Source organism: Sciurus carolinensis, chromosome 4 (assembly GCF_902686445.1).
Source record: "Sciurus carolinensis chromosome 4, mSciCar1.2, whole genome shotgun sequence".
Taxonomy (NCBI): domain Eukaryota; kingdom Metazoa; phylum Chordata; class Mammalia; order Rodentia; family Sciuridae; genus Sciurus; species Sciurus carolinensis.
Genome location: NC_062216.1, coordinates 125,440,505 through 125,454,971, shown reverse-complemented (window position 1 = coordinate 125,454,971; position 14,467 = coordinate 125,440,505). Strand labels below are relative to the sequence as shown.

Below are 14,467 nucleotides of genomic sequence, written 5' to 3'. Positions count from 1 at the left end.
GAACAGAATAACAGCAAAAGTAGTAGAAGACAGGAAATAATTAAAATCAGAGCTGAAATCAATGAAATTGAAACAAAAGAAAAAATTCAAAAAATTGACAAAACAAAATTTGGTTCTTTGAGAAAGTAAACAAAATAGATAAACCCTTAGCCACACTAACAAAGAGAAGGAGAGAGAAGACTCAAATTACTAAAATACATGATGCAAAAGGAAATATCATGACAGACACCACTGAGATACAGAACATAATGAGAAGCTACTTTGAAAATCTGTATTCCAACAAAATAGAAACTACCGAAGACATTGATAAATTTCTAGAGACATATGCTCCTCCCAAACTGAACCAGGAGGACATAAACAATTTAAACAGATCAATATCAAGGAATGAAATAGAAGAAGCCATTAAAAATCTACCATCCAAGAAAAGCCCAGGACCAGACGGATTCTCAGCCAAATTCTATAAGACCTTCAAAGAAGAACGCATTCCAATACTTCTCAAAGTATTCCAGGGAATAGAAAAGGAGGGTACCCTACCGAACTCATTCTATGAAGCTAATATCACCCTCATACCCAAAGCAGGAAAAGATACATCAAGGAAAGAAAAATTTAGACCAATATCCTTGATGAATATAGATACAAAGATCCTTAACAAAATATTGGCAAACTGTATCCAAAAACATATTAAGAAAATTGTGCACCACGATCAAGTGGGGTTCATCCCTGGAATGCAAGGATGGTTGAACATCCATAAATCAATAAACATAATCCATCATGTCAATAGACTTAATGATAAGAATCATATAGTTATTTCAATTGACGCAGAAAAAGCATTCGACAAAATACAACACCCCTTCATGCTCAAAACACTAGAAAAAACAGGGATAGTAGGAACATATCTGAATATTGTAAAGGCTATTTATGCTAAGCCCATGGCCAACATCATTCTTAATGGAGAAAAACTGAAACCATTCCCTTTAAAAACAGGAACAAGACAGGGATGTCCTCTTTCACCACTTCTATTCAACATTGTCCTTGAAACTCTAGCCAGAGCAATTAGGCAGACTAAAGGAATTAAAGGAAAACAAACAGGAAAAGAGGAACTTAAGCTGTCACTATTTGCTGATGACATGATTCTATATTTACAGGATCCAAAAAAACTCCTTCAGAAAACTTCTAGACCTCATCAATGAATTCAGCAAAATAGCAGGCTATAAAATCAACACGCATAAATCTAAAGCATTTTATACGCAAGCGACGAAACAGCTGAAAGGGAAATGAGGAAAACAACCCCATTTGCAATAGCTTCAAAAAAAAATAAAATACTTGGGAATCAATCTAACCAAAGAGGTAAAAGATCTCTACAATGAAAACTACAAAACATTGAAGAAAGAAATTGAGGAAGACCTTAGAAGATGGAAAGATCTCCCATGTCCTTGGATAGGCAGAATTAATATTGTCAAAATGGTCATACTACCAAAAGTGCTATACAGATTCAATGCAATTCCAATTAGAATCCCAATGATGTACCTTACAGAAATAGAACAAGCAATTATGAAATTCATCTGGAAGAATAAGAAACCCAGAATAGCTAAAGCAATCCATAGCAGGAAGAATGAAAGAGGGGGTATCGCAATACCAGATCTTCAACTATACTACAAAGCAATAGTAACAAAAACAGCATGGTATTGGCACCAAAATAGACAGGTAGTTCAATGGTACAGAATAGAGGACATGGACACAAACCCAAATAAATACAATTTTCTCATACTAGACAAAGATGCCAAAAATATGCAATGGAGAAAAAATAGCCTCTTCAACAAATGGTGCTGGGAAAACTGGAAATCCATATGCAACAGAATGAAACTAAATCCCCATCTCTCACCCTGCACAAAAATCAACTCACAATGGATCAAGGACCTTGAAATCAGACCAGAGACCCTGTATCTTATAGAAGAAAAAGTAGGTCCAAATCTTCAACTTGTTGGCTTAGAATCAGACTTTCTTAACAGGACTCCCATAGCACAAGAAATAAAAGCAAGAATCAATAACAGATAGATTCAAACTAAATAGCTTTCTCTCAGCAAAGAAAACTATGAGCAATGTGAAGAGAGAGCCTACAGAGTGGGAGAATATCTTTGCCACTCATACTTCAGATAGAGCACTAATTTCCAGAATATATAAAGAACTCAAAAAACTCTACACCAAGAATACAAATAACCCAATCAACAAATGGGCTAAGGAAATGAACAGATACTTCACAGAAGAAGATCTACAAGCAATCTATAGACATATGAAAAAATGTTCACCATCTTTAGTAATAAGAGAAATGCAAATCAAAACTACCCTAAAATTCCATCTCATCCCAATTAGAATGGCGATTATCAAGAATACAAGCAACAACAGGTGTTGGCGAGGATGTGGGGAGAAAGGTACACTCATACATTGCTGGTGGGGTTGCAAATTAGTGCAGCCACTCTGGAAAGCAGTGTGGAGATTCCTCAGAAAGCTTGGAATGGACCTACCATTTGACCCAGCTATTCCACTCCTCGGCCTATACCCAAAGGACTTCAAATCAGCATACTACAGAGATACAGCCACAACAATGTTCATAGCTGCTCAATTCACAATAGCCAAACTGTGGAACCAACCTAGATGCCCTTCAATGGATGAATGGATAAAGAAACTGTGGTATATATATACAATGAATATTACTCAGAAATAAAGAATAATAAAATTATGGCATTTGCAGGCAAATGGATGAAATTGGAGAATATCATGCTAAGTGAGATAAGCCAATCTCAAAAATCCAAAAGAGGAATGATCTCACTGATAAGCAGATGTTGACACATAATGGGGGGTGAGAGGGGGGCAAGAATGGAGGAAGGAGGGACTGTGTAGAGGGAAAAGAGAGATGGGAGGGGTGGGGGGGAAGAAAAATAACGGGATGAATCAAACATCATTACCCTATGTAAATGTATGATTATGCAAATGGTATACTGTTACTCCATGTACAAACAGAAACAAGTATCCCATTTGTTTACAATAAAAATAAATTTAAAAAAAAAGACTTCATTTGATTTTCTTCTATCAGTTCGAAGCCATTTAATAGCTATATTTTAACTTTATAACCATTTCAATATAGTCATATATATGCAAGAAAAAATTAACCATATTTAAATACAAAATGGCAATAATTTATGCTGACTTAATGACATAATTACAGAATTCATTTTCCCCATTCATTTTCACCTAAAGTCAGTTTTCTGGTGGTAATGGAAACCAATATGGATTTTTCTAAGAACACATCTGGCAGTTAAATTTCAGGAGTGAAATCAGTATGAGAGAATGTCAGAGATGAAAAGAAATAACAGAATTGTTCTCCAATTCCATGATTGTAGAAAATGTATGTGCGTGTGTGTGTGTGTGTGTGTATTTAAATTTATACACACATATACACATGCATACATTGTAACTGTATACTACAAGGTGTTGCATAATATATTATTTTTTCAAAGAAAAAATTGTTAGTGTATCTGCAATCTTTATATTTATGGAAGAAAAATTCAACAATGTTTGTAAACTAACTGGAAGATTATTCTTTAATGCAAATAAACAACTTAAGTAACCTAAAAAAAAGAAATAAATAAAAAATAAAATAAAATAAAATAACTGGTTTGTTTTATCCAACAATCAACTAATTGTAATAGGCACAATCAACTGTGTCTTTCTTTATTTTGGCACCTTGACCAAAAGGAAAATTAAGCCAAATTTGCAGTCTACACTAGCAAGCACATAGAGTAGCAGTGCATATCCGTACTCCACGCTGCTCTTAGAGGCAACCATTTTACCATCCTTACCATCCTTCCTTACTCGGTGCTATCCTTCCAACTCTTCTGTAAATCTAACAATTATTCAGAAATAAGTTTAAAACCTTAAATTGGGGGTTGCCTCACAAGTACACTTGTCAAAACTCAACCATCTTTAGAGTTAAAATGTGCTTTGTAAACTCTACAACAACAGAGTTGATTAAGGCAAAAGGAGCCAGGTGTGATGGCACACACGGGTAATCCAGAGGCTCAGGAGGCTGAGGCAGGAGGATCACAAGGTAAAAGCCAGCCTTAGCAACTTAGAAAGGCCCTAAACAACTTAGTGAGATCCTGTGTCTAAATAAAATATAAAAAGGGCTGGGAATGTGGCTCAGTGGTTGAGCACCCCTGGGTTTAATCCCTGGTACAAAAGAAAAAAGAAAGAAAGAAAGAAAGAAAGAAAGAAAAAAAGAAAAGCAAGTTGTAAAAGAACAGAAATGTGATGATACCATTTGCTTAAACCTTGGAAACAGAGAAGATGTACATATTACTCTGCATAAAATGGAACAACATACACCAAATACAGGACAGAAGTCCCTTCAGAGGAAGGTGGGAAACAGGCCCAGGACTACACAGGTACAAAATTCAAGGGGCACTAAGAAATTCAGCAATAAGATAAGTAATATTTTAATGTAATATTCTTAGAAATCAAAAATAAGGTGGAAAAACATTCATAATGAACAAAATATAAAATTTCAAATAAAGATAAGAGCAGCGTGGAGCCACACCAAGTCACTTGGAGAGTGCAGGAGGGAGGGGAGACCTGAAAGATGAGGCTTTAACTACATGTTTCAGTTCCCAAAACAAAGTGGGCTCTGAAGTAAAAAGAGCAAAACATTAGGATCTGTTTACTGTTTTCTGTACTTTTGTGCACTTTGTTTTCTAATCAAAAAAATAAAAGCAAGGGCTGGAGATGTCGCTCAGTGGCAGAGAATTCTCAGCATGTGCAAGACCCTGGTTTAAATCCTCAACCTTGCAAAAATAATAAAAAGAAAAATAAAAGCAAATAAAATTTAAAAGAAAACAAAGAAAAGTTCTCGATGGCTTGGTAATCTATGTAGCTTTGTATAAGTCCACTCTTACCTGAAACGTGTGGATAGTTCTTGCCCATGCATGTCTTATGTGACAATATTTCATTAGTTTTTTAAAATCCACTGTTACTTCCAAGCCAGCCATGTTATTAATGGTCAAATACCTTCTCTTTCCAAAAGTTACATCAGTTACATCCTGCAACAAAAACAAAAAATTATCTGTATGTCTTCAAATACACACACAGTAAAGATATTCTCTTTGGGTTGAACAGGAAATGTAAGCACCTTAAAAGTAAAGTAGAATGTACATTCATTACAGTTAAGAATTTCAAGAGGCTTGGGACTTGGGGTGGAACTGGGGGTGTAGCTCCATGGTAGAGCATGTGCTTAGCATGCATGAGGCACTGGGTTAGATTCCCCCAAAAAAAATTTTTTTAAATATTTAAAATGGGCCATATATGGTGGCACATGCCTGTAATCCCAGTGGCTTGGGAGGCTGAGGCAAAGGACAGAGAGTTCAAAGCCAGTCTCAGCAACTTCATGAGGCTCTAAGCAACTCAGTGAGACCCTGTATCTAAATAAAATCCAAAATAGGGCTGGGATGTGGCTCCGTGGTTGAGTGCCTATGAGTTCAAACCCTAGTACCCATCCCCCCCAAAAAAGACTTAAAATGTATACCTAATTGAATATATCCACACTCAAAATATTTTACCAAATAGAAACTTTAAGTCTTGAAACTTCTCAAAGTATTTTTCCTCACAGCTTTTTTATTAAATTTATTTTTATTGTAAACAAATGGGATACATGTTGTTTCTCTGTACATGAAGTAGAGGCATACAATTTGTGTAATCATACATTTACATAGGGTAATGTTGTTTGATTCATTGTTATTTTTTCCCTTCCCCCCACTCCTCCTGCCCCTCTTTTCCCTCTGTAAAGTCCCTCCTTCCTTCATTCTTTTCTTTTTTTTGAAAGAAATGAATCATTTAATGGATTATTATAAGGCAAGTCCCATCCAAGTCGAGAAAAAAATTTTGTCAGTTCCAGAACCATGTGCCTCATCCCAATCACAAATTCTTTCTCCCCACAAAAGCAATCCTGATCTTGACTTTTATGGTAATCATGTCCTCACATTTTAAACAGTTTTATTGCACAAAGGTACATTATAGTTTTAGACTTGACCATGGTTTGAAAACTTCATATTTATTTTAAATTTCTTTCAGTTTATAGTTTTCTCTTCCATTTCTTTTGTATCCTTACAAATTTATCTGTTAAAAAATTCAGGCCATTTTTCCTGTAGAGTTTGCCAGTCTGGATATTGTTGATCTTATGCTCTTGGCACAGCTCAACATGCTCCTATGTCATCTTTCTTCCAGAAGTGTAACAACAGAGATAGTCTGATCCAGAAGCTAGATGCTCATGTTTGATCTTTTTATCAAGAATGTAGGAAATGTCTGGTAAGACTATAGGAGGACATCATGTTTAGTTGTCTCTCTGTGATCTTAGCAATTGTCTATGTTTAATACTTGTATTCATTCATTGGAAACAACCTCCTATTCTTGTAAACCAGTTAAAACTGGTTAGTTTTCAAAATGTTTCTAATCATTTGAGATCTCCACTCTTTTTCAAATCTCTAACCCCAGATAAACTTCCATCCATGTCACCTGTACACTGTGGCTAAAAGTTAGTAGCCATTAGAATGCCATTGTAATAAATAGCATCAGAAGAATACATGACTATTAATAGGTTTACAAGCAGTAGAGGAAAAGCTACTCTGCCTGCTTTGTTTTTTTTTTATTCATTTTTATTGTAAATAAATGGGATACATCTTGTTTCTCTGTTTGTACATGAAGTAGAGGCATACCATTTGGGTAATCATACATTTACATAGGGTAATGTTGTTTGATTCATTGTTATTTTTTCCCTTCCCCCCCACTCCTCTCGCCCCTCTTTTCACTCTATACAGTCCCTCCTTCCTCCATTCTTGCCCCCTCCCCCCCATTATGAGTCATCATCCGCTTATCAGCGAGATCATTCTTCCTTTGGTTTTTTGAGATTAGCTTATCTCACTTAGCATGATATTCTCCAATTTCATCCATTTGCCTGCAAATGCCATAATTTTATTATTCTTTATTTCTGAGTAATATTCATTGTATAAATATACCACAGTTTCTTTATCCATTCATCCATTGAAGGGCATCTAGGTTGGTTCCTCAATCTGGCTATTGTGAATTGAGTAGCTATGAACATTGATGTAGTTGCATCTTTGTAGTATGCTGATTTGAAGTCCTTTGGGTATAGGCCGAGGAGTGGAATAGCTGGGTCAAATGGTAGGTCCATTCCAAGCTTTCTGAGGAATCTCCACACTGCTTTCCAGAGTGGCTGCACTAATTTGCAACCCCACCAGCAATGTATGAGTGTACCTTTCTCCCCACATCCTCGCCAACACCTGTTGTTGCTTGTATTCTTGATAATCGCCATTCTAATTGGGATGAGATGGAATTTTAGGGTAGTTTTGATTTGCATTTCTCTTATTACTAGAGAAGTTGAACATTTTTTCATATGTCTATAGATTGCTTGTAGATCTTCTGTGAAGTATCTGTTCATTTCCTTAGCCCATTTGTTGATTGGGTTATTTGTTTTCTTGGTGTAGAGTTTTTTGAGTTCTTTATATATTCTGGAAATTAGTGCTCTATCTGAAGTATGAGTGGCAAAGATTTTCTCCCACTCTGTAGGCTCTCTCTTCACATTGCTCATAGTTTTCTTTGCTGAGAGAAAGCTATTTAGTTTGAATCTATCTGTTATTGGTTCTTGCTTTTATTTCTTGTGCTATGGGAGTCCTGTTAAGGAAGTCTGATCCTAAGCCAACATGTTGAAGATTTGGACCTACTTTTTCTTCTATAAGATGCAAGGTCTCTGGTCTGATTCCGAGGTCCTTGATCCATTTTGAGTTGAGTTTTGTGAAAGGTGAGAGATAGGGGTTTAGTTTCATTCTGTTGCATATGGATTTCCAGTCTTCCCAGCACCATTTGTTGAAGAGGCTATCTTTTCTCCACTGCATATTTTTGGCCCCTTTGTCTAGTATGAGAAAATTGTATTCATTTGGGTTTGTGTCCATGTCCTCTATTCTGTACCATTGATCTACCTTTCTATTTTGGTGCCAATACCATGCTGTTTTTGTTACTATTGCTTTGTAGTATAGTTGAAGATCTGGTATTGCGATACCCCCTGCTTCGCTCTTCCTGCTAAGGATTGCTTTAGCTATTCTGGGTTTCTTATTCTTCCAGATGAATTTCATGATTGCTTGTTCTATTTCTGTAAGGTACATCATTGGGATTTTAATTGGAATTGCATTGAATCTGTATAGCACTTTTGGTAGTATGACCATTTTGACAATATTAATTCTGCCTATCCTGCCTATACTGGGAGATCTTTCCATCTTCTAAGGTTTTCTTTAATTTCTTTCTTTAGTGTTCTGTAGTTCTCATTGTAGAGGTCTTTCACCTCTTTTGTTATCAACAAAGAAAAGTCCGGAACCAGATGGGTTCTCAGCCAAGTTCTACAAAACCTTTACAGAAGAGTTCATTCCAATACTCCTGAAAGTATTCCATGAAATAGAAGAGGAGGGAACCCTCCCAAACTCATTCTATGAAGCCAATATCACCCTGATACCTAAACCAGACAGAGACACATCAAGGAAAGAAAATTTCAGACCAATATCCTTAATGAACATCGGCGCAAAAATTCTCAACAAAATTTTAGCGAATTGCATACAAAAATATATTAAAAAGATAGTGCACCACGATAAAATGGGTTTTATCCCAGGGATGCAAGGTTGGCTCAACGTTCAGAAATCAATAAACATAATTCATCATATCAACAGACTTAATGTCAAGAATCACATGATTATTTCAATAGATGCAGAAAAAGCATTCGATAAAATACAGCATCCCTTCATGCTCAAAACACTAGAAAAAATAGGGACAGTGGGAACATTCCTTAACATTGTAAAGGCCATCTATGCTAAGCCCATGGCCAATATTATTCTAAATGGTGAAAAACTGAAAGCATTCCCCCTAAAAACTGGAACAAGGCAGGGATGCCTCTTTCACCACTTCTATTCAATATCGTCCTTGAAACTCTAGCCAGAGCAATTAGACAGACCAAAGAAATTAAAGGGATACGAATAGGAAAAGAAGAACTCAAACTATCCCTATTTGCTGATGATATGATTATATACTTAGAGGAACCAGGAAATTCCACCAGAAAACTTTTAGAACTCATAAGTGAATTCAGTAAAGTAGCAGGATATAAGATCAATGCACATAAATCTAATACATTTTTATACATAAGTGATGAATCTTTGGAAAGAATAATTAGGAAAACTACCCCATTCACAATAGCCTCGGAAAAAATAAAATACTTAGGAATCAATCCTCACAGCTTTTTAAGAATACAAGTTTAGAAGAGGTCTCCAAAATGAAAACAAATTTAGTGAGCGTTTCTATATTTAAGGTACAACTAAGGACATGATGCTTTGCAAAGTCTACGTATCTCACTTGTGTATTGGTTTTGCTACTCAAGGTCTTTAAACTTATTGAAAAATATCTGGCCTTACAAAATCTTCTGGAAAAATATAAAAAGAAGCCCTTTCCAACTCAATTATTCTCAATTATTCCATCATTATTCCGACACTAAAACCAGACATTACAATTATAAAGCAATAAAAATATAGCTCTAATTGGTAAAAAGGTATTATTTTTCTGACACTTACTCCTGTTATGAAAAATACTTCTCCATTGCACAGGCGAATACCACTTTCAAAGTCAGGCTTATTCTTGGGAAAATCATGAGGAGTCCCACCAAAGCCTTCTCCACTGGCTTCTAGATCATTATCAGGCTGACTTCCAGAGGTAACTCCAGGAAGTAACTCCGAAAGGTATGCATTCCTGGTACAACAAATTTTATCACCAACTCCAAATATGAGTCTCTTCTGATGGTCTCTGCGTTAGAAAATGATAATATATAATCAGAGTTTAGAAAATTTCAATTTTATTTTGTTTAAACATTAGCTCCTACTTAGAACTGACTAAATTATCAAAATGATTTCCACACTTTCTTTATATTGTTTTCATTCTCCAAAGGTCAACAAGAAATCAGATTTTCACAATTATCATGGGACAATTTACATCCGCTTTTTGTATCACCTCAAATGTAAATGCCATTTCCTAGGCAAATTTTTTCAAGTTAGTAATTTTAGTGTAAATGCTCTTTCCCCTCCTATATTTTAAAATTTACCAAAAATCTTATTGATTCTGTCTTTAAAATTCCTTCTCTCCTCTCCTTTTACTACCTACTACTATCCTATTTCAGATTTTAGAGCACTTACACATATTTCTATGAAAATAATTATGTTCACCTATTAGAATAGCAGCAAATTGAATAAATATTGGTGATACACCAGTTACTATGGTGTTTTAGCTTTATTATCTTATTCACTCTTATTCCAGCTTGATAAAGGAAATTCTGTGTAAAGTATCTTCTTTTAAATACATGTGAAGGTGAAATTACCTTCTAAGATAACAATTACTAGGACCCAAAGGGCCCAACCCTTTATTTTTAACCCCTAATTAGGCTACCTTACACAGCTTTTTGTGTATCTTTCCTCAGCAGGCAGGAGCTCCTGTGCCTTAAATGGCCCTAGGATGTCTATACTGAATAAAGAGTAAGTGTTGGCAAACACAAGATAAATGAATTAATGTTCCCCATGTATAGAGTGGCCCTTTTACACTCCTGCTTCTCTGCTGGCCATTCATGAAGGTACTCTCTGCAGGCGTCAGGTTGCTTAGTTTCTTGGAAGCACTACACATTATAATTTTAGAAATTCTTCCTTGACTCCCTATGTTCATCTTGCAGAAGCTGAAGGCTACCACACTTGAAATCAAAAGGAAAATTTCATTTCTTATTTTTCTTCTTAATACACTCACTACCACGAATGTCAATTCCTATGGATATATATTTAACTGAAGAGATCATTATATTTCACAAATGAGGAGAGGAAAAAAAAGTATATGTGTCTACAGCAAACAAAAGAACAAGGACTCAAGGAAGGACTGTGCTCAGAAGTATCAGTTCTTGGAGATGCTCACTTGATGAGGTGGCCTGTGTAGTGCTTGCAACAGCAGTCATTGATGAGGTCACAGTCCTGCCTGAAACACAGGAAAATGCAAGGGTCACCTTACTGGCATCTGCTATAGCCCTGGGTTCAATTCCCAGCACCACAAAAGAAAAAAAAAACTGGTGTCTGCTATAAGATTATCTGTGTTATCAACAATTTTGATATACTGGATTCTATAAGAAGATTCCAGAACTTTCTCCAGCAAAAATATTTTACAATTTTATATGCTCACATAAACTTTTGTTCCACTTAGATTTTCTGTGAATGTCTAAATATAATATTTGGTAGAAAGAGCCACATTTAGAAAGTGCCCTCCAAAGTAAGAATGAGAATTAACAGTGATAAATTATAAGAGTCTCGCCCATTCCAAGTAAGATCTACATTAACGAGTTATTAAATTTAAAAGCTAGATGAAAAACATTAAAGTACTGCAAATGCTTTACCTCCTAAATGCAATAAATTGTGATGTTTTTGCACTTTTAAAGTCATTTTCTTCCAGTAAACTTCTAACTGCAGAATATAAATCTGATAAAGCAAAAGAATAAAGTTAACACAGAAAATTACCAAATCATAACACTGTTTCTATGGAGAAATTAACTCAGAATTCCTGCTAAGGGCCTCAAAAAATATCTCCCCAAATGGAACACAAGCTTCCCATGGAAATGCCCACCTCATTCCCTGCATCAGCTAAAGTAATAGGAAAGAGAATGGACAGAAGGGTTCCAGACATCCCACCCTCAACAGAGAGATCAACCAATGGCCTGGATGGCTCCTATTATTATTGTAATAAGCTCACTATATATTCACTGATAATTTATGAATGCTGAACTTAAGAAATGAGCAAGAATACAAAATATGTAACAGAATTAGTAATATAAAACTTTGTTTTAAGTCCCTGTGGTACTAGTGGTTAGAAAGAGAATTTGAGAATCTATATGCTTTAAATGTTATCTTAATATTTATAATACTCATATGAGATGGGTATTATATTCAAAATAATATCTAACTGGCACATACCAGTATACAATATTGAGATGCTTCTGCATTGACTGGAAAAGGACACTCCCCTAATACCACAATATCCTCCCAACCTTTCCCTTCCTTCCCCCTAGACCTCTCCATGATTCAATTACTAAAACATTAGCCCTGGCATAGCAGAAACCGTTCCAATGGAATTCGTGCTGACTACCAGCTATTAAATAGTCTGACCACTCATTATATCCAAACTATGAATGTGAAAATGAAAGCTGGTGGACATAATCATCCAAATGGGGGGCAGGGGGACAGCCTCCCTTCCTCTTTAGAGCTAAGATGACTGACCACAATGACAACTACTTAAAACCTCCTTTTACATGGAACACTGACAAACAGACTTCCTCTAGTCTCTCAGTAAAGGTACAAAAAGGCAATCTTTTCTCATGGGACAGAAGGTAACAAAAATTTACGTAGGAACTCTAGGCTTTGTGCAATTCCCTAATAGAAGAAGAATCATGGGGGAATTAAAAACCCCAGGCATGTGATCATCTGCTCTAGGAAGGCTAAATTAGTTGCTCACTGAACCCTTTATTTCTCAAATCAAGGGAGGATTATTTTTAGAAAATGGTCAAACTTGAGCTTAATCTGAGCAAAACCTTGGCCTGCCAGAGCAGGAATCTCCAAATGTCTCTCAACATTTTTTTTCATTTGCACATACAGTGTCGTGCTGTTTTGCTGTCTGCTTTTTCCACTCTCTCTACATCTTTTAAACAAAATTATTTATAGCTACTTATTCACTCAACAAGTATTTACTGGTCCCTACTGTCGTCCAGAGCTTACTTCTTTACACACTTCTAGGGTAATCTGCTTTTGAAAATTAGTAAATCCATTTATTTATTTTCAGTGGCCCATTGACTGGCAATATTTATGTCTATCATCAAATAAACTTATAATTAGTCACTTAACTATATAATAAAACTGAAATATGTAACTCTATGTGTCATAGAAGCATACACTTACAGGAGTGACGACTGCTTTCAGATAACTGAGAACTGGTGTCATCTTCTGGGAGTCTGACAAAGATAAATGTCTTATCTTCAACTGAGATGGGGAATGGAGGATTAGAGATATTTAGTTCTGCATCAAATCTTGGAAATTCACGTTTTGAGATTCTTGAATAAAGATAAAATAAACCAAGAATATTATCATTTAAAAATATCTTCATATATGATCAGACTTACAAAAATTAATATCTATTAAAGATAATAAGCACAAAGAAAATGCCACCCAGATATGCATTATAAATAGTAAATGAGTTTTCTAATAGAATTGGAGACCACAAAGTCAGGTGCTACATTTAGCATGCCATCCCCTACTTTTTTTATTTTGTATTTTTTGATACCAGTGACTGAAAACAGGGGTGCTCAAACTACTAAGCAACATCCCTGCCCTTTTTACTTTTTATTTCGAGATTAAAAGTTGCTTTTATTGGGCTGGGTTGTGGCTCAGTGGTAGAGTGCTCGCCTAGCATGTGTGAGGCCCTGGGTTCGATCCTCAGCACCACATAAAAATAAAATAAAGGTATTACATCCATCTACAACTAGAAAACAAAAATAAAAATTAAAAAGCCAGTGCTTTAAAAAAAAAAAAAGTTGCCCTTATTTTGAGATAAAAAGTTGCTTAGGATCTTGCTAAGTTGCTGAGGCTGGCTTTGAACTTGCAATCCTCCTGCCTCAGCCTCCCAAGACGCTGGGATTATAGGCATGCACCACCATGCCAGTTACTCTTATTAAGTTATAAGACTGAGGAAAAAAAAAAAAAAACTACCAGAGGATGTATTATGCACTACTAAGAACCTGACCTACTTATCTCCAGACCCAAAAGAACCATACAAGGTAGGTATTATCCTCATTTCAGAGGTAAGTAGCAATAGGAGGCTTAGTCAAATCTAGAGAGTTGTCCCACCCAACAGATAGCAAGCAAGGAACTGGGAGGCAAATCTGAGTCCAGGGGGTTCGATATAACCTCTCCATTTAAATTGATTTGGACTAGTTGGGGCCTTTCCCTACTTTCTACCATCCTCTTCTCCTTTCTTCTGTTTTGTGTACATGCTTCCATTTTCCCATTGGAGTCGCATGCCCACATCTGTCTCATTGTATTCCCTCCTCATTCTTCCCTCATTCTCGTGTGTTCAAGACTAGAGAATCACATCAGAAAACACAGTAAGATCCCGGGGGCTTGTCATAACAGAGCCTCTCCTTAGTTCTTTGGAAGAAGACTGACTGAATCTGGGAATAGACCCCACAGCAGCCTGACTCTCCGAGGTGGGGTGACCTTCTGTATCATCTTCATCCTTTGCCAAAGTTGAACGGGAAGAAAGGAAAGGGAATGAGATTTAATTTGCGGGCTCCTAGGAA

The 14,467-nt window shown here is 36.0% G+C and overlaps 1 protein-coding gene across 2 annotated transcripts in view; it reads right to left on the bottom strand.

The window, feature by feature from the left end:
* The window catches only part of Helb (DNA helicase B), a 40,490-nt gene that overhangs the window by 13,216 nt on the left and 12,807 nt on the right, over positions 1-14,467 (bottom strand). For both annotated transcript variants that reach the window (XM_047551765.1, XM_047551766.1), the window contains exons 7-11: positions 13,071-13,222; positions 11,519-11,600; positions 11,047-11,106; positions 9,672-9,900; positions 4,950-5,093 (exon numbers count right to left, since the gene is read on the bottom strand). In XM_047551765.1, the coding sequence (XP_047407721.1) occupies positions 4,950-5,093; positions 9,672-9,900; positions 11,047-11,106; positions 11,519-11,600; positions 13,071-13,222 (667 nt within the window). The remainder of the gene's footprint in view (positions 1-4,949; positions 5,094-9,671; positions 9,901-11,046; positions 11,107-11,518; positions 11,601-13,070; positions 13,223-14,467) is intronic.